Source organism: Rhipicephalus sanguineus, chromosome 6 (genome assembly GCF_013339695.2).
Source record: "Rhipicephalus sanguineus isolate Rsan-2018 chromosome 6, BIME_Rsan_1.4, whole genome shotgun sequence".
Classification (NCBI taxonomy): domain Eukaryota; kingdom Metazoa; phylum Arthropoda; class Arachnida; order Ixodida; family Ixodidae; genus Rhipicephalus; species Rhipicephalus sanguineus.
Window position 1 is genome coordinate 83,477,983 of NC_051181.1, and position 23,619 is coordinate 83,501,601.

Below are 23,619 nucleotides of genomic sequence, written 5' to 3' on the forward strand. Positions count from 1 at the left end.
GACCGGCGGCGCGCCTTTGCTTGTCTTGGCACAAAAAAGAAAATAAAACGCCATTTCCCCATTGAAAACACGCCTCAACTCATTTCCGACCAAAAAAACAATGTAACGAGATACCCGTGTCCAGCATAGTATCGCGATACAGGCGATACATCGTAAATGTATTTCACTACTGAGATACAAATACATTTTTCAAATGTATCGCGATACAGAAATATAGATACTGAAAAGTATCTCTGAAATACTATCGCGATATTCTTGTATCGCGATACTGCCCAGCCCTGGCTCACCCCTCGTGCGCCGTACTCTGGTCACAATTCTCAGCATGCTCCCGTTTCATTTTTTTTTTTGACTGAGCTTCAATACTCCTAGTCTCTCCCCCCCCCCCTAAATGATTGGGAGTCATTGTAGTAGAGTGGACGCAAATTTTCAATCGATATATAAGAACTGAAACACAGAACGGTAGTGTCTAAAATAATGTTTTCAAAAAAGAACATGAGAGCGTAAAAAACAAAACAAAACAATATCAACAGTTCAGCACCCCTCTTCCCTTCATGTAACTACTCACTCTTCTTCTCCTTTCTTTTTTTTCTGTAGAACTCAACCATACATTAAACTAGAAGTGTCTTAATTGCCTAGTGATGAACAATCGTCGAACAGAGAATTTCGTTGGAGCAAGAGTTTCGACTAGTGGATTTCTCTTCGTCAAGGTCGTTGCTGCTTTGACAAATGCAAGTCCGCTTGCCGAAACGTTGCTTCCCGCGACATTCGCTGTTCGAAACTTTTTCGATCACTACAAGCCGCAATCGTCCAATGAACTTCTTGTCTCGCTGCGATTTCCGAGCGTCCTTTGAATACATTCAAAGTAGCTCTCCTACTGCAAGCCCAATGGGCTCGCCTTCTCATTTTCAGTTATCTGTTACCGTCCGTTCACACCACTTGTGTTCGCTGCCGTTATGTTATGACATCGCTTGCCTGTCTCATTTACGACCCTGCTCACATTTCTGAATAGCCAAAGTTTCGTTAAGAAATTTCCCGTATTCGTTTTGTTGTTCGCAAAGCAGTTTGCAGGAAAACAGTGACAAAACAACAACAACGACAACAACAACAACAACAACAACAGGAGAGAGAGATAATAAGATGAGAGAAAGGCAGGAAGGTCAACGAGAATTGTAGCGTCAGGTTTGCTACCCTGCACTAAGTTCTTCCACATCGGCAAAGCAGCGCCCAGTGACGGTGACAATGTTTTACTTCTACTCTAGACCCTCTATCTTGCCCCTATTTCCCCACCCCAGTGCTGGATAGCAAACCAGATGCTAATATCTGGTTAACCTCCCGGCCTTCCTTTTTTCATCTCTCTCTCTCTCTCTCTCTCTACTGTTGATATGCACCCACTAATGGAGGACGAGCCACAAGTTAGAATGAAAAGAAAATGAGAATAAACATAAAAAAGAAGCTATACTAAGCCTTATACGAAGACAGTAATAGTAATTATTCAGGCTCTCTTATATATGAAGTAGTATACGTAAATTGAAGTAACACGATAATAATAATACCTGGGGTTTAACGTCCCGAAACCACAATATGATTATGAAGGACGCCGGAAATTTCGACCGCCAGGGGTTCTTTAACGTGCACCTGAAGTAACACAATAACACTAATAATTAGGGTGACGTGTTGAAGGTAAGTGCGGCTCAGATATTGATATTTTGATATAATTATTACTTCAAACGTATACTTGTTCGAAGACATCGCATTTGAAGAATTAAATATAACAAAGGAGAAATGGCTGAATTTTCGAAGAAGGGCGAAGTCGCTTTGTGTAATAGACGTATTTATAGACGTCAACACTGACGGCATCACTTAAGACGTGAAAGCCTGCGACTCCCAAACATTTAAAATTAGAAATCCTGTTAATGAGCTGCAAGAACTGAAGAAAAAAAAAAGCAAGAGTGGCTGCAGCGCTGTCAACAGCAGAAGAAAAAGAGAACGCAAAACGATGGAGCTCAGGGAGGATAACGGAAGGAGAAAGAATGGAGGAGAAGAAGAAGAAAGAATCCTTCACTTGCTTTGCCGACTGTTCAATAGGAGGCGCTACCGAGCTGCCGCGGAAGACGCGGGCAACCGCGAATGTGTCGCGCTCTGTCGCCACAAAACTAAACTACGCTGGCGCTTGTTTTTGAAAGCTGGTTTCTCTAAAAACGAGCTTCTCGGCCTTTATGTGCCCAAACTTAGAGCACTGCACAGGCCCGGGCCGGCCCGAAAGCCCGGGCCCGGCCCGGCCCGGCCCACGGGCCGGGCCGGGCCGTCCGAAGCGTTTTCTGGCGGGCCCGGGCCGGGCCCGGGCTTGAAGCCGTGGGCCTGGGCCGGGCCCGGGCTTGAAGCCGCGGGCCTGGGCCGGGCCCGGGCTTGAAGCCGCGGGCCTGAGCCGGGCTTGGGCTTGAGGCTGCAGGCCGGGCCGGACTCGGACCCGCTCATTAAAAGGCATAAGTCGGGCCTCCGAGCACACGGGAACGTTATGCATTGCATGGTCTAAGGTATACTGTACCAGCTGAAGTGACACGTGCAAAGAGCTGGCTCTTAATAAAGCTTAGCAATAAAAATAGAAAAACAGTTGAAGTGCTATATTTGTTTCACCAGTATAGATATAGATCGGCACTGTATATTTTCACTAACGTTTCGTCTGCTGGAGCAGACTTTGTCGAAGTACCAAGTATATTGTGGTGTGTTTCCTTATAAACACGACAGATCCCGTATATATATATATATATATATATATATATATATATATATATATATATATATATATATATATATATATATATATATATATATATATATATATATATATAGTCGAGAAAGGAAGACAAAACGTACGAAACAAGCTTTACTAACGTTTCGGCAGGAGGGCCTGCCTTCGTCAGAGTGAACTCTGACGAAGGCAGGCCCTCCTGCCGAAACGTTAGTAAAGCTTGTTTCGTACGTTTTGTCTTCCTTTCTCGACTGCATTTCCCACCGGATCCATTGAACTTCATCCTCGCATGCATATATATATATATATATATATATATATATATATATATATATTAACAGCACTAACAATGGGCCAGATCACGGTTGTTCCCATGGGAGGAATAAAAATTTCGGTCTTTTTATTCGAGGTTGACACATACGGTACATTTCATTTATATTCCTTGGTATTACGCGCCAAAACCACGATATGATTACGAGGCACGCCGTAGTGGCACCGGATCAATTTCGACCACCTCGAGTTCTCTAACGTGCACCTAAAGATAAGTGTATACACAGGTGCTCTTGCATTTCGCCCCCATCAAATTGCGGCCGCCGTGGCCGCGGGAATCGCACCTGCGTCCTAGGACTTAACAGCGAAACAGCTTAACCGCTGAGCTACCACCGCGGGCAACATTTCGATGCATGTAGACACCGGATTTTCCGTCCGATCGCCTGCTACAAAGCGCACGGCATCATTAATAATCATCATCAACAACTATATCCTCAAGCGGCCCGGGTCGGGCCTGTTCATGAACAAGCACGCCCTGGATTAGATTAGTAATGAACGCCCGGGCCCGGGCCGGGCTCGGGCTGGGTACGGTCAAGTAAGCCCGGGCCCGGGCCGGGCCAGGGCTTGGAACCACGGGCCCGGGCCGGGCTCGGGCTCGGTTCGGTCATGTACGCCCGGGCCCGGGCCGGGCCTGCGCTTGGGTCCACGGGCCTGGGCTGGGCTCGGGCTTCATAAATCGGGCCCGGGCCGGGCCCCGGCCGTAAAATCCGGCCCGTGCAGTGGTCTAGCCCAAACCACGGCATGAATGCGCGGCAGGCCGTTGAAGGGAGCATTGTATTTATATGGATCACCTGCGGTAAGTTCGCGCGCACCTAAATATAGCTACGTGTATGTTTTTCTGTCTCTTTTCTTTCCCTTCGCCCCAAACGAAATGTGGCAATGAACCTGCGTCGTCGATGTTAGCACCTGATCACGGAAGGTTTCGCGAAGCAACCAGTATTCCAAAATGTTGTGGTGCTATTAAATGGACGCTGCTAGATTTATTTTGACATTTATTATTGTGCGAAAGTGTAGTACCACAAAAAAGGACGTTATTTGTGTCTATCACATTTGAAAGAGAAATAACATGTTGAACAGATTTTGTATGCTAAACTTGTAACAGAAAACGAGAACAACTAGGGATATATGTAATCTTTTGTCATATATAATGTGTTGCGTTTCATTTTTTTTCTGAGGAAAGAATATGCAGCATGAATTCGATTTCTCTAACACACGGAGATGCTTTCGTACAAGAATAGCTTTATGCGCACACACGTCGATAATAAGTGCGTAATTCGTCATTCGACAGTCTTTAATATGGTTTTCGTGAACGGCCTTACAAGAGGCTGAATGTGTCATCGTCAAGTGGATGGATGGATGGATGGATGCTATGAGCGTCCCCTTTATAACGGGGCGGTGACAATTGTGCCACCAGGCTCGACAAAAAAAAAAAAGACCTTTACCCTTCTTTTTCTTAGTGTTGGCCTAGTGTCTTTACTTCAATTAAAACTACCTCTCTCCAAAAAAAAACTTAAGTTTTCAGCTCCGTTCTCTGCCCTATAGGCAGAATTTCCTGATTTTTTTCCAATATTTATTTTTGTCTTTTCTCTCTAATTTTCTGCCATCAATACTCTAACCGTCTCTTACTTATTTCAATCGCGGGTGTGTTCAGCTTTCCATTGTCTCTAAAACCCAAGGCGTCATGTAGGCTCGTGCCCAAAAGTACACCTGGGTGGATGTCTCCACATTCAATCAGAACATGCTCCGCCGTTTCCTTGCCTTCCCCACAGCATGTGCGTTGTTGTTCCTCTTTACTGAATCTCGCTTTATAACAACCCATTCTAAGGCAACCCGATCTCGCTTCAAACAGTAAAGCGCTTCCCCTTGAGTTATCGTAAAATGCCTCCCTCCTTATTTCATTTTTGCCCTTTCGGTAGTTACTCAAAGCCGGTTTTTTCTCCATAGCTGCCGTCCAGTAAATCCTCTCCGCCTCTCTGACTTTTCGCTTAACGCTCTTTGTTGGCATATTGCTTACACTACCAGCCTTATATTTACTAGTGAGCCTCCTAGTTCTTTTTCTTCAATGTGTGTCCACGCTCTTCCTATACAAACGGAACACCTTCTCTGCCCATCTACTCTCCTTCGTATTCCTTAGCCTTTCTTCGAGCCTTATTTTGCTCTGAGCCTTCCTCGCCTCGAAACCTGCCCATCCCATATAGCCCTTTACAGCCTCATTTGTCGTCTTCCCGTGAGCACCCAACGCGAGGCGTCCCACGGTCCTTTGATTTATACCCATTCCCGATTGCACCTCTGCCCTCATGCACCCCACTGAGTTCCCAAAAGTAAGCCTTGGAACCATGAAACCTTTACACAGACCTCGAAGCACCTCGTACCTATTGTATCCCCACAACGCTCTGTGCTTCATTATTGCAGCATTCCTCTTTCCTTTTGCTGCCGAGGCTTTTCCCTGTACCTCCATGTACCTGTCACCCTCATTTATCCATACTCCGAGGTACTTGTATTCGCTCACCCTCGGTATTTCTTGGCCCTGTATTGACACCGCCTGATCACAAGGGTCATTGAATACCATCAATCCGCATTTTGTTACACTAAATCCTAGTCCTAGAGCTTCCCCTTCCCTTCCGCATATATCCGCCAGCAGCTGTATATCCTCTCGAGTGTCAGCAAATAAGACAATATCGTCAGTATAAAATAATCCTGGAAGCTTCTGCTCAATCATCACGCCACCCTGTTTGTGTGACAGATTAAAACCAAAGTTGCTACCTTCTAGCGCTTTTACAGCATGAATAACAGCGGGGACAAAGGACATCCCTGTCTCAGCCCCTTGCTAATCTCAACGTTCTCTTTGCTACTCATTCCTTCCCATTCTATGCAAACTCTATTTTCCAGGTATAGCTCCCTCAAAAGCTGTATACAGTCGTCGCCTATGCCCATTCCTTTTAATATATCCCACAAAATTTCCTGATTAACGTTGTCACGCTCTTTCGTCACGCTCTTTCGGCGCACCATCTAGTGGCGTGCCACGGTGATGTAAGCTGACTTCAAACGCTATACGTTTTGATGAAACGCACTGCGTAAGTGCGATCTATATAATCGATCACTTAAGCCCGTAATGACACCGCTGCTTGGGACTTCGTAACTGGTCGCTTTTATTAACGTACACTGCTTATGTTGTGTAATGAAATCCCCCAAAGGGCTTTCGCTCTGCATTTGCGTCACCAAATCGGAGCACTTTGCAGAGCGCTACCTCCCTACGACACGATGTAAGAAAACCTTCCACAGTGACTCATTACGAAAAAAAAAATAAAAATTGGCAACGCAAACAAACGGGACACAGACTGAGCATGACATTAACAAGCCTTCTTCCACGGCGATTTCTAACGTAACTCTGATAAACTGTGCCAGTTTTTCGACATCAAAAGGGGTTGGCTGGGAGAAGAGCTTTTAGAACGGGGTAGTCAATTGCCTACGTAGCATCAATTTTCGTAATCCGACCCCCGGTTGAGCTTATCTTTTGGCATAAATGAGTGCCCGCTTGAAAGCAATGCACACCGCGCGCGCTCTTTGATGTTCTGCTTTCGTAACATGAATTCAGTTAATGGTGTGCCTATACCGTTATGTTAATCACAACCTTGTTTAAGTTACGAAAGTCGTATTCCCTGCAAAGCGGCTGAAAGCACCTTGGAGCATTGAGGAGATACGCTCTCACGTGACAAATATCTGCGTGCTGCGGTACATCAGGGCAGCGAGTGACGGAGCACCGCACAGGCCGTCGCAGGAGCTGTCACAATCAACTTCAATATAGGCGCCCGTGCCTTCGTCTGGCATTAGTCATAAGAAGCACCGAGTTACTCCGACTATGCGAGAGATAGTACGTTAGTTCACAAGATGCATTAGCTTGCATGTGTTGCGTCATCGTTTTCCCTTTCACAGCAGGCCTAGCTTGCGCACACTAACGCATGCTACTGCGAGTGAAAGGCGGCAGTTTCGCGAACGGCTAAGACCCTAAATATTTCGGAGTAGAATTCATGTTCTTGAGTCCCGAGCGCATAATATACGAGAAATTTCAGCCAATATCAACCGAGGCTGTTGTTTGTGTTTAGTGTTGCTTTTACGAATGAGGCTTGGACGTCCTGCAGTGGATTTTTAGAATTGCTCCAATTTTACTTTCTCTCTACTTTTATTCAGTGGAGAGAGCAGCCGTAGATACAGCAGAAACTACGGTAGGCTAGGGGTCGCGAACACTCCCCGTTCAGGTTTCGCAAATCGATAAGATGGATGCGGGGGAGGAGGGGGTTGTATTTACGTTTAGATATGCTCAGACATAAGCGTGCGCACGAGGGGGGCAGAGGGGGCTTTGACGAACAGCCGTTTTTGCAGCGCGATGGCGTTTGCGATGGCGTTTGCGTAGCCCCTATCTTGTGTGATATTTTTCTTGCTAAGGTTGACAAGACTCTAGAACATGTTTCTAATGGGGGGCCGGTTTTAAGAATTTTTAGGTATGCTGACGATTTCTTAGTGGTCTCAAAAAAAAAAAAAAAAACAGGCCGCCTTCACCTACCCCTCTACAGTAGGTGAAGTTTTATCGGTTTTTAGTGCACAAGGACCTGGGTTGCGCTTTACCCACGAACTCCCCGAACGTTCGGTTTTACGTTTTTTAGACCTTAAAACAACGTTCTGCGATGGGCACGCTTGCTGGGCCTACTACCCGAGGTTTAAGAAGGGATTGCTGCCCTTCGATTCGACACATTCTAAGACAATTAAGAGAGCTATAGCGTTGATGTGCCTGGAATCTGCTCTCGAAAAATCGTGCCCGCACCAAATGATGCCTGGTTTCGAGAATCAGGTATGCCGTCTTTCGGCTGCTGGGTCCCCCAACTTGGTCTTGACTGCTGTTTCTGAGACCCTCCTTCAAAAGTTGAAACGTGGAACGGGACGTACAACGGCTGAGGACCACCGGAATGCCCTTAGGCCTGAGGTTGTACCGTATGTTCACAAGCTATCCCACAATCCTAAGAAGGTGGCAAGCAGGCACGGGGTCCCAATTTGTTTTTTTTTTTTTTCTGCCCCCAATAAGCTGGGAAAGCTGTGCCCACGTATTTGCAACACCAGCAAACGTGGATGCCAGAAGAACCACCAAACGCCGTTCGTCAAGTGTTCCACTGGAGTGGTCTATTGCATTCCCATGTCATGTGGGATGTTCTGCGTTCGCGAAACTGGGCGCTGTGTCAACGACCGTTTGGGGGAACACGCACAAAAATGGAAAACGCTAGATGATAAGTACGCAAATTTAGTTGCGCATGTCATTAAGTGCTGAGGATGTGTGGCCCGGTTTGAAGGGACAACGATTCTTGGTAGGAGCGAAGACAAGACTGCACGTATCAGTTTAGGAGCCTATCACATTAAGAAACTTGATAACAAGTGCGTTAGCGCCCCATCTCTTGCCCTCCTTGACTGTCAGTTTTATCTTCCATATGCGGCTGTCGGGTCTTAGGTCACGTTTTCCTGCGGCTTTTCCTTGGTTGGCTGTATTGCGTTGTTGGCGCTGCGCGTTGTTAAACTTTGTTATTCATCCCTCTCTTTGTTTTTTTTTTTTTATTTTCCATGCTTCACTCTGGCATATATAAGGTGTGTCAGTCTGCCGTTAAAACCAGTTGTCAGTCAGCGCTTGTGTGTCCGTGTCGTCTCTCTTGTGGGTGTGTGTTCGCGCTTTTACTCCCTTAACCCCCCTAATCACCTGGGTGGAGGCGCAGAGTTTGCCCCATATTGCTACTGAGTCAGACCTGTCCCTACATTGTTTAAATATCAGGATTATGGCCACGCTGGTTTTCGAGGATAATGGCGGCCGAAGATCTCTCATGTTGAAGTCCAAGAACTGCTTACTTCTCATCATTACTCACGGACAGCTACGGGCCAAAGGCAGGCCACTGTGAGGAGCAAGTCATGTCATCGTTTCATCTGCACTCTTTTTTTTCATCCATTGTGAAGCATGCTGTGTTTTCGACTCCTCGACCAACGGGAAAGGACGGGTGTGTGTGTGTGGGGGGGGGGGGGCTGCGATGTGATTTTGCCCCCCCCCCCCCCCACCTCTCTAATTGCGAAACCTGCGCACGCCTATGTGCTCGGCCATATAAAAGCTAAGCTACTTCTCGCAGATGGCCTCCATGAGCAAGGCTATATTTCATTTCATTTCATTTTATTACCTTAAAGACCCCGTTTGGGGTATTACATAAGGGGTGGTTTACATATTGAAACAATGAATGCAGGTGCTATGGTGTAATACCGTCCCGTCATTTCGGTGAAACTAAGAACTAAGGCCGACGAGAACGATCTCTTCATGTCGAAATAACCTGTGACTACACTGGAATAAGTAAACCGGTAGATGAACATGCCCCGAGTATTCGTTTAAGGAATATGCAAATGCGCATGTTAAAAATGCATGATGGATAAATAGACCAGCACCAACAGAAGACGAACAAGAAACACGATCATGGACGAAGTGATGACTTCCTGAATCAGGACGGTAGTTCTCAAAAAGCACGAAGCGTGCTCCTGTGATACCTTTTTACTTTCTGATGCCTTTTTATTGCATTGTATAACATGATTAATTTTCTTCCATTTTTTTATTTATTTCGCTCACGTTGTTGTACGCTCGTTACACCGCGCGCGAAAGCTGGGCCACTTTATTTCTGTTTTCAAATTCTTCGATTTCACGGCTAGATATTTCAATTTGGTTTTACAGTAAACGTGAGTGCTCATCCGAGTTGGCAGCACCTCGCGACATCGCCACTAGTATGACGTAGACCGAGGCCCCGTGTGACGTTCCACGAGTAAAGCGAGTATTGTCGAAGTCACAGAAGATCTGCGAGGCGCACACAATCATACCACGACTGGCACCCGGCGAGGGTTACTGTTCCTCACCCCTCTCGTTTTGTTGTCGGGCTGCTCTCGAGGTAGTTCTGGCTGCTTAGGCCAGGGATACTTTCTTAACGTACCGAAGCGTCCACATCGTTTCATTCTTCATCGCGGGCGCGGCCTCGATTTGAAGACTGCGTTTTCAACGACACCAAACATGATCTTAGGCGCTCTTCCACTGTGGGGCGCTAGTTTCTAGTAGCGACGCAAAGTTGGTGGCAATCATGGAGGAAGGAATACTAAGGAGAGGTCCTGACGTCACATTCGTGAAGCCCCCACATCGCAAACACCCGCATCGCCTCCTAGCGAAGGCGCAGCGAAACATTTCGCGATTTCCGTTGCGACGTTTGCAAGCGCATGCGCGCATCGCGAAACTTTGCAGCCTTTTGTTTTTGTTTGTTTTTCGCCGTGCAAGCGGCGTAGTCGATTCACGCATGCTGCTCTTTGTGTGTGTTCTTTAGGAAAGCTACGCAATGCCCAGCTGTTGCGTATACCCGGTGGAAATCGCGTGCACTGCGGACAGTACCGGGTGTCACATTTCATGTGTACGTATACGTTCGCTTCATTGCTGATCACTAAGGCACGGTATTTGCGTGCGAAGCTCTCGGATGTGCGCTCTATTGCTTGTTACTCATTCTGTCAACTCAGAACTCACGTGAACCTTTGTTTTTGGCGTCTGACGCGCCGTACATAACATGCGCTGAAGGCAGCGTACGTTTTAGAGGCTGTGTCGTTCAACGAAAGGGCAATAAACTTTTGTTGTTATTATCAGACTACGTGATGTATGTATCGTGCGGTGTGCGCTCGCTGCGTGCTTGTGTTGTGTGCGCACTGGAATTACAAACTTTACGTGCACGATCGCGTATACAATACAGCGGTGTCTTCTTTTCGACGTGAAGTTGTGGTGAACTCTAAATACGCCGCGGTGCAGCCGTGGCGCTGCCAGCGGATAGAGAACGACATTCCTTTTTCTCCCTCTGCGCCGTAACAAAGGCACGAAGGAGGCGCGGAGAGGGAGAGAAGGGAAACCGGTTGGCGGAGAAATAAACTAGTTGGTACCGAGACTCTCAACAACACGCCTCGTCTCTGCGTCGCTCACGCGTGCCAACAAAGTTACGTCAACTATAGGTTGGCGTTGCGCCAAATAGCTACTGCGCTCATCGGGCAATAGATCTGGAAATCGGGCTACAAGAAAGGAAAAAAAAAAGGCCTAACGCCCAGCAGAACGCGTAAGTCACTGCTAGGTGAGTTCGAATACGATGAGGCAGGGGCTGAATGTTTTTGATTACGGCACGTACCGGTACTTTCTGTACTGTTGCACAAAAACGCTCCTCGAAGAACTTCATCACGCAACGCTCGGGCCTGCCGCGCACGAACAGCCTGGTAAACGTCTGCTTGCAACATTTTACTGCGTGCGAACCGCACAATACGCGCTAAGTTTACGCCGGGACTACAAATCCGAACAGAAGCGAACCACCGCAGAGAGCACGCCGCGGGGCGTCTGCTGTTTTGTTTGACCCATATCGGCTTGTTTGCCCCATAAATCTGACGTCACTTCCGCCACACTTTTCGCAATGCATTGGGATACGATAGGGCCTCTCCTTAGTTTTTCCTTCCTCCATGGTGGCAATTAATGAAGCCAGCATTAAATATACGATACGTTAGAGCACTTACGACTCAATTTCGGCATTACCTGCCACGATGGTCTAGTGGCTATGGTGCTGGACTGCTGACCCGAAGGTAGCGGGATCGAATCCCGGCCGCGGCGGCCGCATTTTCGATGGAGGCGAAAATGCTTAAGGCCCGTGTTCTTAGATTTAGGTGCACGTTAAAGAACTCCAGGTAGTCGAAATTTCTAGAGCCCTCCACTACGGCGTCTCTTATTATCATATCGTGGTTTTGGAACGTTAAACCCCAACGATTATTATCTATCATTGTATATCAATTTCGGGATTACGAGACACAAAGATACAAATTACAGTAAAAAAAGCCACAAACAAAAATTTCGCTGTCAGGGGTCCTTTAACAGTTATCTTCCACGTAGACCCCCGCGCGTGCCGGATCGATAGGTTCGCCTGTTGGCTGGGCATGCGCAGATAAGTTTTCGTGCCTTCTTTCTTTTCCGCCGTTGTGCGTCTCTTCAGTTGTTAGTCGGCGTTTGTGGTGTCTTGACTTCTCTCCTGTGTCCGTGTTTGCACGCCCTGCCTTTTAGAATAGAAGTTAGAGCTTCGTCTGGTTACGTCCTCCGCTTTCAGCTTGTGCTGTCTTATATTCAGTATAACAGTATACATTACTGGCGCTTCCAGTCATCCGGGATATTTTGCGCGGCTTAACGTGCGTCAATCATAAAGATGTCTAACATACGCTAAACGCGACGTGCACCATTTTACGATTTTTTCAACGAACGCACCGGATTCGCACCCCGTAATTGTCACGGTTCAACGCCCGCATAAAGTGTCGCGCAGACTGACTCGTGGGCGTTGGCCGCATCGTTCGTCCCTTGACTTAGTTACCCAAAAGCCTCCGGAACCTACGCGTTCTCGGAAGGCTGACGTCATCCGGCAATGGTTGCTGCGCTCACCCGAAGCGGAGAAACGCAAACAAAATTGGGCAAACACGTAAAAGGTGGCAATAACACATCGCGTGTCGTATTTCAGCCTGTTTACATTGGAGCACCGCCCTTCCTAGCTCGTGTCTTTTTTTTTTTTGGTATTATTTCTTTCTGGTTGAGGAAAGCACGTATATTGTCGTACGCGTACGCAACTGTGGTATCCGTACTGTAAGCCCAGTCGCATTTTCTCAGCAGCTGAGAAAGCGGAAAACTTCGCTTGAAAGAAACAATTCTGGAATTTTTGCGCGCGAAACCACGATATGATCTCGCGGCATCGAGGCAAGCTCCAGAGTCATTTTTACCACCTGGGTCTTTTTAGCGTACGTCTAAATCCAAGAACACGAGCGTTTTTTTTTTTTTGTTCTTTTTCTTCTTCTTTTTCCACTCTGATCAAAATGTGACCCCTGTCGCCGGGACAGCAGTAGTAAATAAAAAAGAAGCTAGAAAAAAAAGTATACATTTTCATGGTTTGAGCAGGGAAGTGGCATAATATTACAATAAAATTAAATATAGGCATATAGACCCATTTCTTGGAAATATGCTAAGATAGTTAAAATAATGCCTGTAAGGGTATGTTTAAGCGATGACATTTTTGCTATCGACACACACTTCTATTAATAGTGTGGTTAGAATATAAAATAACACACTTTCGCATCATGGATCATTAGCTATATTTTATGCAAAACGTACGTCAGACTATTAGCATATACCAATAGGCTGTTAAGACTCCGTCAGTCACTGATACATGAAGAAGCTGTCAATAGCACTACGAAATTAGGTATTTGTTAGTAGGAAGGTGCGGGACACGCCTAATGATCTTATAATCGTTGGAGGCCTTTGTATTTGTTGAAAGACCAAAGCGACTGGAAGAAAACCTATATCAACGCTCATTCATTCAGCGAAAACTACATTCGGAACTGCAGGAATGAAGTAAGAAAATTCTGAGGGCTCGTTTCTTTGTTTCACTCAACCTTATTGAAAACCAGCAGATAATGAAGCCACGGAAGGCATAGGGAACGTTAACTGTACTGTTTTAACTGTATTGTAGTAACTGAAGAAAGTAATGTGGACGAAAAGACAACTTGCCGCCGGCAGGGACCGAACCTGCAACCTTAGGATTACGCGCCCGAAGCTCCTATACCACTTGAGCTGCAGTGTCATTTACATAGGACAGAAACACAAGTCTACGTCAAAAACACCTGAATCAGCGGAAGCTTTTGGCGATTAGCCACGCTAAAGTACCGATCTGCAGGAATAACTGAAGCATTATCTTCTTCGTGTTACACTAGTGCAATAATGATATTAACACAAAAAAAAATGCGACCGCATTTCTGAGGAATTAACGAGGTTCGAAGCACTGAGCGAGTCTTTGTAGCTCGAAACATCGATGCGTTCCCAGCCTTGGGCTTTGCAATAAAGAACAAGGTTTTCGCAGGGGACGGTCTTCAGGACGATATTTATACGTCGAGAGAGTCTAGGCGCTTTGTATCATGGTTTAGGAATATAACCGGATTGTTCCAATGGCTCTCAAACATACATATTCTTTATTCAAATTTGGTAACTGTAGTCGGAGACAACTCTGGCAATCCTCGGCATTTTCTTCTCAAAGCACACAACTTTTCAGTTGTGCATACGTACCAGGAATGCGTATGTGTTGCGAACTTAAGGTGCAGAGGCCTTTGTCAGGCGCATGAAACGCCTTTCGCCTCTGTTCCTTTTTCTTGTATTACAAGAAATAAAATGAAGATACTACTACTACTACTACTACTACTACTACTACAAGGATGCGCACAAGGCTGCATCAATGGGCGTGCATTCCGGAGTGACGTCATGAGCCGGACGGCTGGTGACACCGATTTCGGAGGGCAGTGCCGAGTGCCCGCGGGAATACTTTAGTCATTGAGCGAGAACAGGGCTATCGCTGACTCTCAACTGAAGTGTTATTGGAGAGGAAACAAAGACTGCAGGATGCGGTATGAAGCATGTGTGTAAATTCGTTGAATGGGACGTGGGAATTGTGCGTCAAATACCACTGTCTTGTGACAAAATTTACATTGGGGCCGAGCGGAATGTGTGTCAAAATCAGATTAAAAGAGTACAATGGTTCGCTCACTGAAGACAGGCCATCTACCCCCGCTGACAATTGTCATGAGTGCGGCTGCTCCCCCCATTTTGACGACACAATGATTCAAACACATCACGGACAGCAGGTTGCCAGAGAAATTGTCGAAGATTTCCATATCCCAAGGAAAGGAGAGTCGTGTGTCAGCAGGCCGTCGATCCCCTTGAGGGACACTGAATTTGATTATCTGACTAACACTTGTAAAAGATGATTGTATCGAGAGCGCAAGTTGTCCAGTTCATTTCTGTATTTCTTCAGTGTTTTTTTTGCCTACTTTGCGATAATTCTAGATATTTATATTGTTTCCTTTCCAATAAAATTTCAGTTGAGAGTCAGCGCTAGTCATTTTTGCTTCTTCTCTTTCGTCCGTCGTTTCTCGTGCGCGCTGCACTTTAGGCACGATGACTACTTTACTCGCGGAGGCGATCGGCTGCCGCGCTTCGGTTGTCTAAGTTCTCGGGACTTCTCAAGTAGTATCCGACTATAGTATCGCTCCTTAAACATGAATTTCCTTCGTCCAGTGCTCATTCAGTTACGGCAGATCGTGCGGCCGCCGCCGAGAGGTGGCGCAACGTGCGCAAGTCTTGATATATTAGTCATGGTTACCTATGAGACCATAAAGTAGTTTACAACGGTGTCAGTCCGTCTGTAGAGTATAGTATATTGGTACCCAGTTGTGAGTCGTACCAGCGTCTTGTCGAGGGCCTCCCTGACGTAACCGATGTCGAGGGCGATCTCGTTGCGAGCGTTGACGAAGTCCTCGAATGCCCGGTGACACTCCCGCTCCAGGAACTTGCAGTAGGCCAGGGCCAGGTCCTGCTTGGGCAGCTGCACGATGAGCTGCCGGTCTCGGTACTTCTCGCCCGGACTTCCCAGCCGCGGTACCTTGTGATTTGGCAGCTGGGCAAAGTACTCCTCGATCTGCGAAGGGAAGAGTACCGAAAAAGCTTTATAATCTTGGCTTGTCTTCTTTAGGTAATTTTGTCATGATCTTTTATGTCCAATAAATATTTACCGGCTATTCATTGATGTCTTAAACTACTGTTATGAACATGTGACGGGTTGGGATGTACTCTAATTTGTATTTGTTATTGTTGCGTTTAGCATGGTAGATGCTTTGATTCGAGGCAGTGACTTCATGAATTGTATAACTGACACATTGTATAACATTGTATATTATTCTATCATCACTGTGTAACACTTTTGTGAAATTCATGCTGCAACATGTGCCTGAACTACCGAAGGGAAGTTGGGCCCTCTTCAGGCGTATTAACACACCTTTAGCCCAATTGCCTCGGTATACAGTGTTCGCTGTACACCGCAATAAAAATTTTTATTTCATTTTATTTTATTTGTTTTGAAGTTCAACAAGTCAATAAATTAGACTAGCTGTACTGCTGCGTCTCTGATTTACCCCTATGTGTTGAGTTACTAAGGTGAAAGCTTAGATGCCTCATCAAACGCGAATGACGTCATCGTGACGTCACATATCACCAAAATTTGTGAGGTCATAGACGGTAGTTTTGGCCACGGTGGCAGAATAGCAGGTGGCCCGAAGCGCCGCTCCGCTAATGCGCCGCGTGTGTCACGGAGGTGCTCGAGTTGCCGCCGCTTTTCCGCAAGGTGGCAGCAGGTGTGCTCTGGGCCGATATCTCCGCTCCGGCGCATTTGAAAGCATGTGGCCAGCGTGCGTCGCGAGCATTTAAACTGCAATTTACATCTTTAACTTTTGAGAAAGAGATCCGCGGTGTATTTATTACACCAGAGAGGCCTTGAGCAACACCGAAGAGTTGCCGTCGCTTAGAACGAACGCACCACTAATGAAAGCATGAAACGCAACCAGCGTTGCAACGGCGTCTCCTCCTTTCTGCTTGGTCATCTTCGATAAATGCGGAGGCGTCCGTGGGTGCAAGCGTCCGAAGAGCAAGAGCGTCCCTATGCGACGCAACCAGCGTCGCAAAGTCGCAATCAGCCTTCGAGTCATGATCACGGTCAGATCACGGCGGTCGTGATTAGGTGATCCCACGGCTTGAGATCCGCTCTGATGCGTCGCGTTTGTTGCGCTCTGTCAAACCAACGCGCGCGACCGCATCTGTGTTTCCGCTCACTTTGTAAGCTGGAACCACGGCTGAAACCACGGTGGCTCGATCTGTGCCGCTGATGCGGCGGCCACCATGGGACGAAAATGCTTCGCTCCAAATTGCAAATCTGGCTACAAAACGTGCAAAGAAAAGCTGTGTCTTTTCTCCGCGCCGAAAGACGAAAAGCGACTGCAGTCGTGGACAAATGCAATTCCACGGAAAGACCGCCGGCTACGGTCCTCAGACATACTTACGATAACGTGAAAACGAAATGCTTTTTTTTACTCTGTACACTCGCCGGTAGGAATTTTCACGCTTTAGAAAAAAAAAAAAATACGCGCGCGTCTCTTGCAATCGGCACCCTGTGACAGTCATATCGGGACTACCCGCGCCGATTAAAAATTTTTAAGCTTCATAAAGCCTGGCGCTCTTACTTTTGCGGTCGAAGCTGGCAGACAGCCACTACACGCTAGTAAAAGCACAAACAACCGTTTAAAGCCAGAAAATTAGCTAGAAAAACCGGTTTTTACAGCACAGCGAGAGCTTGCGGTGCGCGTCTTTCGGCCCAAAAACTTATCGCGAACCTAGCGGCGGCCGCGAGCAACTCGAGCAGTACGGCGACGCGCTCGCGGCGCTCGGTGGGCCACCTGTTTTATCCTACCACCGTGCTTTTGTCGGAGCCGTGGCCTCCGTGACTACTTCTGGCTGCGCGCGTTGGTGGAACTGATCGCGAAGGCCATGCTTTTACAGAGCTGATGGCGCCGATGACGCGGCACAACGAAGTTGATGTCACCGCCTTCGCTCAGCAGTTCAAGAAGCCCTGCGGCTGCAGCCGCTGTTTTTTTTTGCCAAGAAATGCCATTTGCGTTCACTTCTGTGAACTCTTACTTTGGTTTTCGAATTCAGCAAGGATCAAACTATGATTACACATTCCAAAGTCTTTTTGTTTTAAGTGCTTCAGCTACCCTTTAAAGAGCCCTAGACTGTCGAAATTAAACTGGATTCCTTCCCTGCCGTGAGCCTCATAATCATGTCGTGGTTTTGGAAGCGTAATCGATTCCCTTTTTTTCCCTAAAGATTACCCAGGCGTTGTTCTCCTCTCGGTACCAGTGTCGCCCTGCCTCATACCTACTTCCTCTGTGTCATTTATTTGTGCATTTATGTGTATACACTTCCATATCAAATAATAATAATAATAATAATAATAATAATAATAATAATAATAATAATAATAATAATAATAATAATAATAATAATAATAATAATAATAATAATAATAAAGAAAAAGTGTCCACACGCCAAGGTGTTCAGAAAAAGAAAGATGGCACAAAGCAGAAAGGCAAGGAGGTTAATCAATACGGGATATGCGGTTTGCTACCCTCCACTGGGAAACAACGCAGAGGGACGTAGAAGGGTCAGGAAAGAAACTGCATATACGTAAAAACTCTTCATTGAATTAATATTGAAGACGACGCTCCTTTTATAAAAGCGGACATAGCCAACGTGAGTGAACAGTTAGCTAAAATTAACCTGAAGTAGCCAACATAGGCTCTCTATTAGCTAACATCGACCAGCACTAGCCGGTAGTAGCGAATATTAGACGGTAGCAGCCAAGATTAGCCGATATGACCGTGACGTCAACAATGGCTCACCATTTATCCACATTGGCCGGCTGTGGCCACCATCTAGCCAACAGATACCAAATATTAGCCATCATTTGGCAATCTTATAGCCATTACTAGCCAATATTGACCGGCTGTAGCCAACGTTAGCCGGTGTGCGAGAAAATACAGTAGGGGAATTGAGTCTGTTTGTTTGTTTGTTTGTTTGTTTGTTTGTTTGTTTGTTTGTTTGTTTGTTTGTTTGTTTGTTTGTTTGTTTGTTTGTTTGTTTGTTTGTTTGTTTGTTTGTTTGTTTGTTTGTCCTTCCACACCATGGCACAAACCCACTCTGGGGGATTGGCCAAGAATTAGTCCCAACACCATCTTCGTCTTGGAAAGTATGTGGCACAGGCCCAGGCAGACATTGTATTCCAAATATGCAGCTTCAAGTTAACCGAACCCGCCCCTGTAAGTTGGTGGTGAATGTTTGTTATTTGATTGTTAGTGTTGAGCTCTAGGTGCATTTAGCCCTGAGTGGAACTCGGGCATGAACTCGGGCTGCTATGAATTTAAACGCGGAGTAATCTGCGGCCACTCCCACCTTTGCACTAGAAAGTCCCGGTGGCACCCAGGAGTAGCCTTCCTGCAGCGTCTTCTCCTTGGAAGTGTGCTGCGAAGGGTCAGATGCCTTGATGCCGATGCGGTCGCGCACGTTGACGAACTCTTCGTGGTACACATCGTGCGATTCTCGTGGGCACTTGCAGTTGTTGCAAACTTTCCTGCATAACAAAGAAAGTACGAGACATTGGTGGCCACTCCTGGAACAGGAGCCACAACCGCAATGTGCGCGAAAACATGCAGTGTCTATCTTTCGCCAGCGCCACAACTGTACTAACGTCAGAATAGAGTCACCCTTGTACTGTTTACTTTGGAAGGGCAGTTTACTTTACTGGAAGGGAGGGGGGAGGAGGGTTTAACACCCTTCGTGCACGTTCGTGCGTGTGTGTGTGTGTGTGTGTGTGTGTGTGTGTGTGTGTGTGTGTGTGTGTGTGTGTGTGTGTGTGTGTGTGTGTGTGTGTGTGTGTGTGTGTGTGTGTGTGTGTGTGTGTGTGTGTGTGTGTGTGTGTGTGTGTGTGTGTGTGTGTGTGTGTGTGTGTGTGTGTGTGTGTGTGTGTGTGTGTGTGTGTGTGTGTGTGTGTGTGTGTGTGTGTGTGTGTGTGTGTGTGTGTGTGTGTGTGTGTGTGTGTGTGTGTGTGTGTGTGTGTGTGTGTGTGTGAGCGCGCCCATACAGAAATGACAAATGACGCTTCGGATGTTACTTTCCTTGTTCATTATTGATACCCTTACTTGCTGGTGCAAATATGCTCTCGGTGAAACGACTGATTTATATAATCACTCGATCATTTAGATTTTGTAGCCATCAGCTTCTTTTTTTTGCGAGCAGGCTCAAGACAGTTTCCTAGTACTTTCAAAGTGACTTTTGGCTAAACTATACATTTGTATGGACGTACGCATACTCAGTACCACACGCTGCATTTTCAATTACGACAACGTTGAAAACCTTTAATTTACAAAGCTTCAATATAGATCAATGTCCCAGTTGCGAGCATATCGGACAGCGTTTCAATTACTAGCCCACTAACAAAGAAAACTAAGGCACCCTAACAATTTGTGATTTCGCAACTAGGACGTCCCGCTACGGTAAAACGTTAATGCCACGGCTTTACCTGCCAAATCGCAACATGATTGTGAGACACACTCTACTAGGGAGACCCCTCATCCTTCTTCACTACCTGGGGTTATATAATCTGCGCTTGAAATCTAAGAACAGTTCTGCTACACTAACCGCGACCAATTCCTTAGCAAGAACGCTTTCTTTTCAAAGAAACCACATTAATTTCTCGGTAGGTTCTTAACGACCTTTTGATTTGTGACCGCTTTCGCCTTCCGTTCGGAACGTACGTTATGTGCTTAGGATGTGCAAGACTGGGCAGGAGACAACGGTTTCGCCATTATCAACGACGGAATTGCTTTATGCATTATTTCCACGAACAGCCGGGAACTCCAAGATGCTGGGACGCGTGCCAACGCAGCTCGAATCTCTCGGCACTGGCCTGCACACATAAGGATGCTCGGCTTTCGAGTACGAGATTAAAGGATTACTGCCGAGTTGCTCTTCTAGGTCATGACCGTCATTACTACGTAGCTGACTGCACGCTGCGTCCTCGTGTTGGCCGCTTTGCATTTTCACCTTGTTCGCGCCGTATTCAATGCTACTTAAGCCGTACGTGCAGTGCGTTTAGAACACCGTGTCTGGAGTGAGCTATGTCTCAGAAGTGCACCTCGAAAGTATGCCTTACGAACTATATATTTTTTTATAGCGAGCCTAACTCCTTCCAGCATATCTGTGGCAATTATTCTTATTCGCTAGTAGTATATCATTAGCTCGGAATACTCGTACGTTGTGTCGGTCAGAAGCAGGTTGACTTGTGCCCGACAGTGAATGGAGGCTGGGCGGTAAGGTCGAGGAGAGGGCTTAGGAGGGGTGGCGGTGACGGGAAGGTTTTAACTGATAGTAAGGATGAATTATTTCCGGATTAGTAAGCACCATAACCACGGTATGGTTATGAGGCAGGCCGCAGCCTGGCGGCTCGGGTATAATTTTGACCATCTGGGGTTCTTTAACGTGCACCTGAATGTAAGTAGACGGGTGTTCTTGCATTCAGCCCAATCGAAATGCGGCCGCTGGGACCGGGAATCGAACCCGCGTCCTTCCACTTAGCAGCACTCAGCCATAGCCGCCAGGCTGTCGCGGCAGTTACAGAAGGCTCCCTACTATACAAAAGTGTTCGATGCCGTCAAGTGAAGTAAACGCTGCGAGCAGTTTCGACCTATAAGCGAAGCACTATAATCTATGTAAAATGATTTTCTTAGAGCTGTAGGGTTGGGTACCACAGAGTTTCGGATCACGAAATGCGCGAAATAATTTTGTACCTCGAAAGTACCGTTATTTGAGTGTCGAGATGGTACAATCGACCATTCATTGGTAAACGTCAGTGCTTCAGCTACGGTCCCATCAGTTTATGCATCAACTGAAAAAAAAAAATCATGAAACACAATATGCTAAATATGGTTGCCTATCAGCGCCGCTGACATGGCATGTATGGAAAGCAACTTTAGGACACTACGCTTTGTTATCTATACGGTCGACCGACTTGCTCCGACTTGGAACGTACTTTTCGATTAGACAAAGGACGTTGTGCTGAGCCGTGTACAATGATTATACCGTAGAAATATTTAACTTGTTTTAGCTATTTGTCTTTATACATGCATGCTTTCGTGATATTACAAGGGCTCGGTAGAAAATATAAATCTCCCTCGCATGAACCCTTTCAATGCCTATATTATTGTTTCTTTCTTCCTTTATAACCTTTTTTTGCTCATGCACGACTCACCGCGGTCTATAACACAATGTTTTGTTCTACCTAGGATCAGTCACCTTTACGTGTTCGTTGACGTGCTTCTAATTCTGTTATTGCTGAGTATTACGTTACCTGGTAAGTGACCTGTACCCGACAGCGGGTTATGCAATATGTCATTTGCAATATGTCGTGTTATGCAATATGTCAAACTAAACATGTCATTTTCAGAGCTCGAAACTCGCGTATAAATACTACTTTCAAACTACGCTTTCAAGACTCATTGCTTGAAAAGACGAGCAGTATTAAATTTTTGGGAGTATTTTTTTCAAGAACATTTATCGTGGAATGACCACATATCTCACCTTCAAAAGAAACTATCTCGAACAATCGGTGCACTGTGGAAAGTAGGATCTTTAATTCCAAACAGACTGAAACCAATTGTATATCATGCTCAGTCACATCTGCAATATTGCTTATTGATCTGGGGATCTACTACGAAAACTAATTTAAGTAAACTAGAAGTTTTGCAAAAGAGAGCCGTTCGTGCTCTTGAACGCACCCCTTTCAACGATACCACATCTCCATATAAAATTAAGTATAAACTAGTTCCACCAAGTGTTCTTTACACAGAAAAGCTCTCACTTTATATGTTCATGCAAATGAAAGAAAACTGGACAAATTTTGAGTCCAGCTATCTTCAAACGACCACAGACCGCAACCTACGTGTGATAAACTATAAACTACCTAAGACCAGAACAAATTACGGGACGCAATGCTTGAGATACAAAATTCCTAGGCACTTAAATTCAAACAAAGAACTGTTAGATATAATAAAAGAATCTTCCTCTTTAACAGTGTATAAAAGAAAAATCTGCAAATATCGCTAAATGTGTTGCACATTGTTGAGTTGTCAGTGCCAATGACTGCAGGCGGAATAATATGTTGTATTGTTCCTTATGCTAGTTCCGTCACCTATGCTATTTACTGCACTATTGTTAATCATGTTGATCATGTTGTTTATGTTACTCGATCATGTGTTTACTGTCTACATAGCTGTTTTTTTTTTCTTTTAATTATGTTGCTTCGCCGAGCACTGATTGTACAGGGGTCAGGGCCTCCGTCAGGCGCATGCTCGCGCCTTTATCCCTCACCCCTTTGGTTTTCTGTAAGAAAAATATCTAACGTGTGAATAAAAAAAAAGAAAAAGGAATCATCATCACATGTTCATTATCATCGTCATCGTTATGATGGGCGCGCGTCGCGTCTTGGCGCAGCATCAACAGTGCGAAGAAAAACGGAGAAAGCAAAGTATTGAACGCACGTAACAGTTTAATGTTACAGCATAATGATCACTGGCTAATAAATGTTTGATGCGTCGGCGCAGTAGTACGGGAGCGAACGCGCAAGACTTACGAGACCACTTATGTATTCCAGCATCTTCATCGATGTTGCCGAGGTTATGCAAGACGACGATGCAGGCGCAGTTTGTTCAGCCACAAGCGGCCACCTTGGCGTCACATCTTCGCGATGACTTAACGCTTTTACCGTCCTTCCTGAATAATATTGTCGGCCAACCGTGCCGAATTCATCCTACTCCGGCACTGTTTGAGTTGTACGATTCGTTTATATGAGGCGTATAAATTTGAAACGTCGAGGTGGTCAACTTGCGTTTAAAACGATTAGCAATGCCTGCAGATTCGAAATGCGTGACCCGGGTGATCCGTAATATGAAAAACAGCGTACCACACTTACAATGCTTCTTCGTGTCCGTCTATTCTGCGAGTCATT

The 23,619-nt window shown here is 46.0% G+C and overlaps 1 protein-coding gene across 1 annotated transcript in view; it reads right to left on the reverse strand.

Moving 5' to 3' along the window:
- The window catches only part of LOC119397384 (prickle planar cell polarity protein 3), a 541,771-nt gene that overhangs the window by 460,392 nt on the left and 57,760 nt on the right, over window positions 1-23,619 (reverse strand). The window contains exons 2-3 of the mRNA XM_037664815.2: window positions 19,011-19,188; window positions 15,415-15,648 (exon numbers count right to left, since the gene is read on the reverse strand). Of these exons, the coding sequence (XP_037520743.2) occupies window positions 15,415-15,648; window positions 19,011-19,188 (412 nt within the window). The remainder of the gene's footprint in view (window positions 1-15,414; window positions 15,649-19,010; window positions 19,189-23,619) is intronic.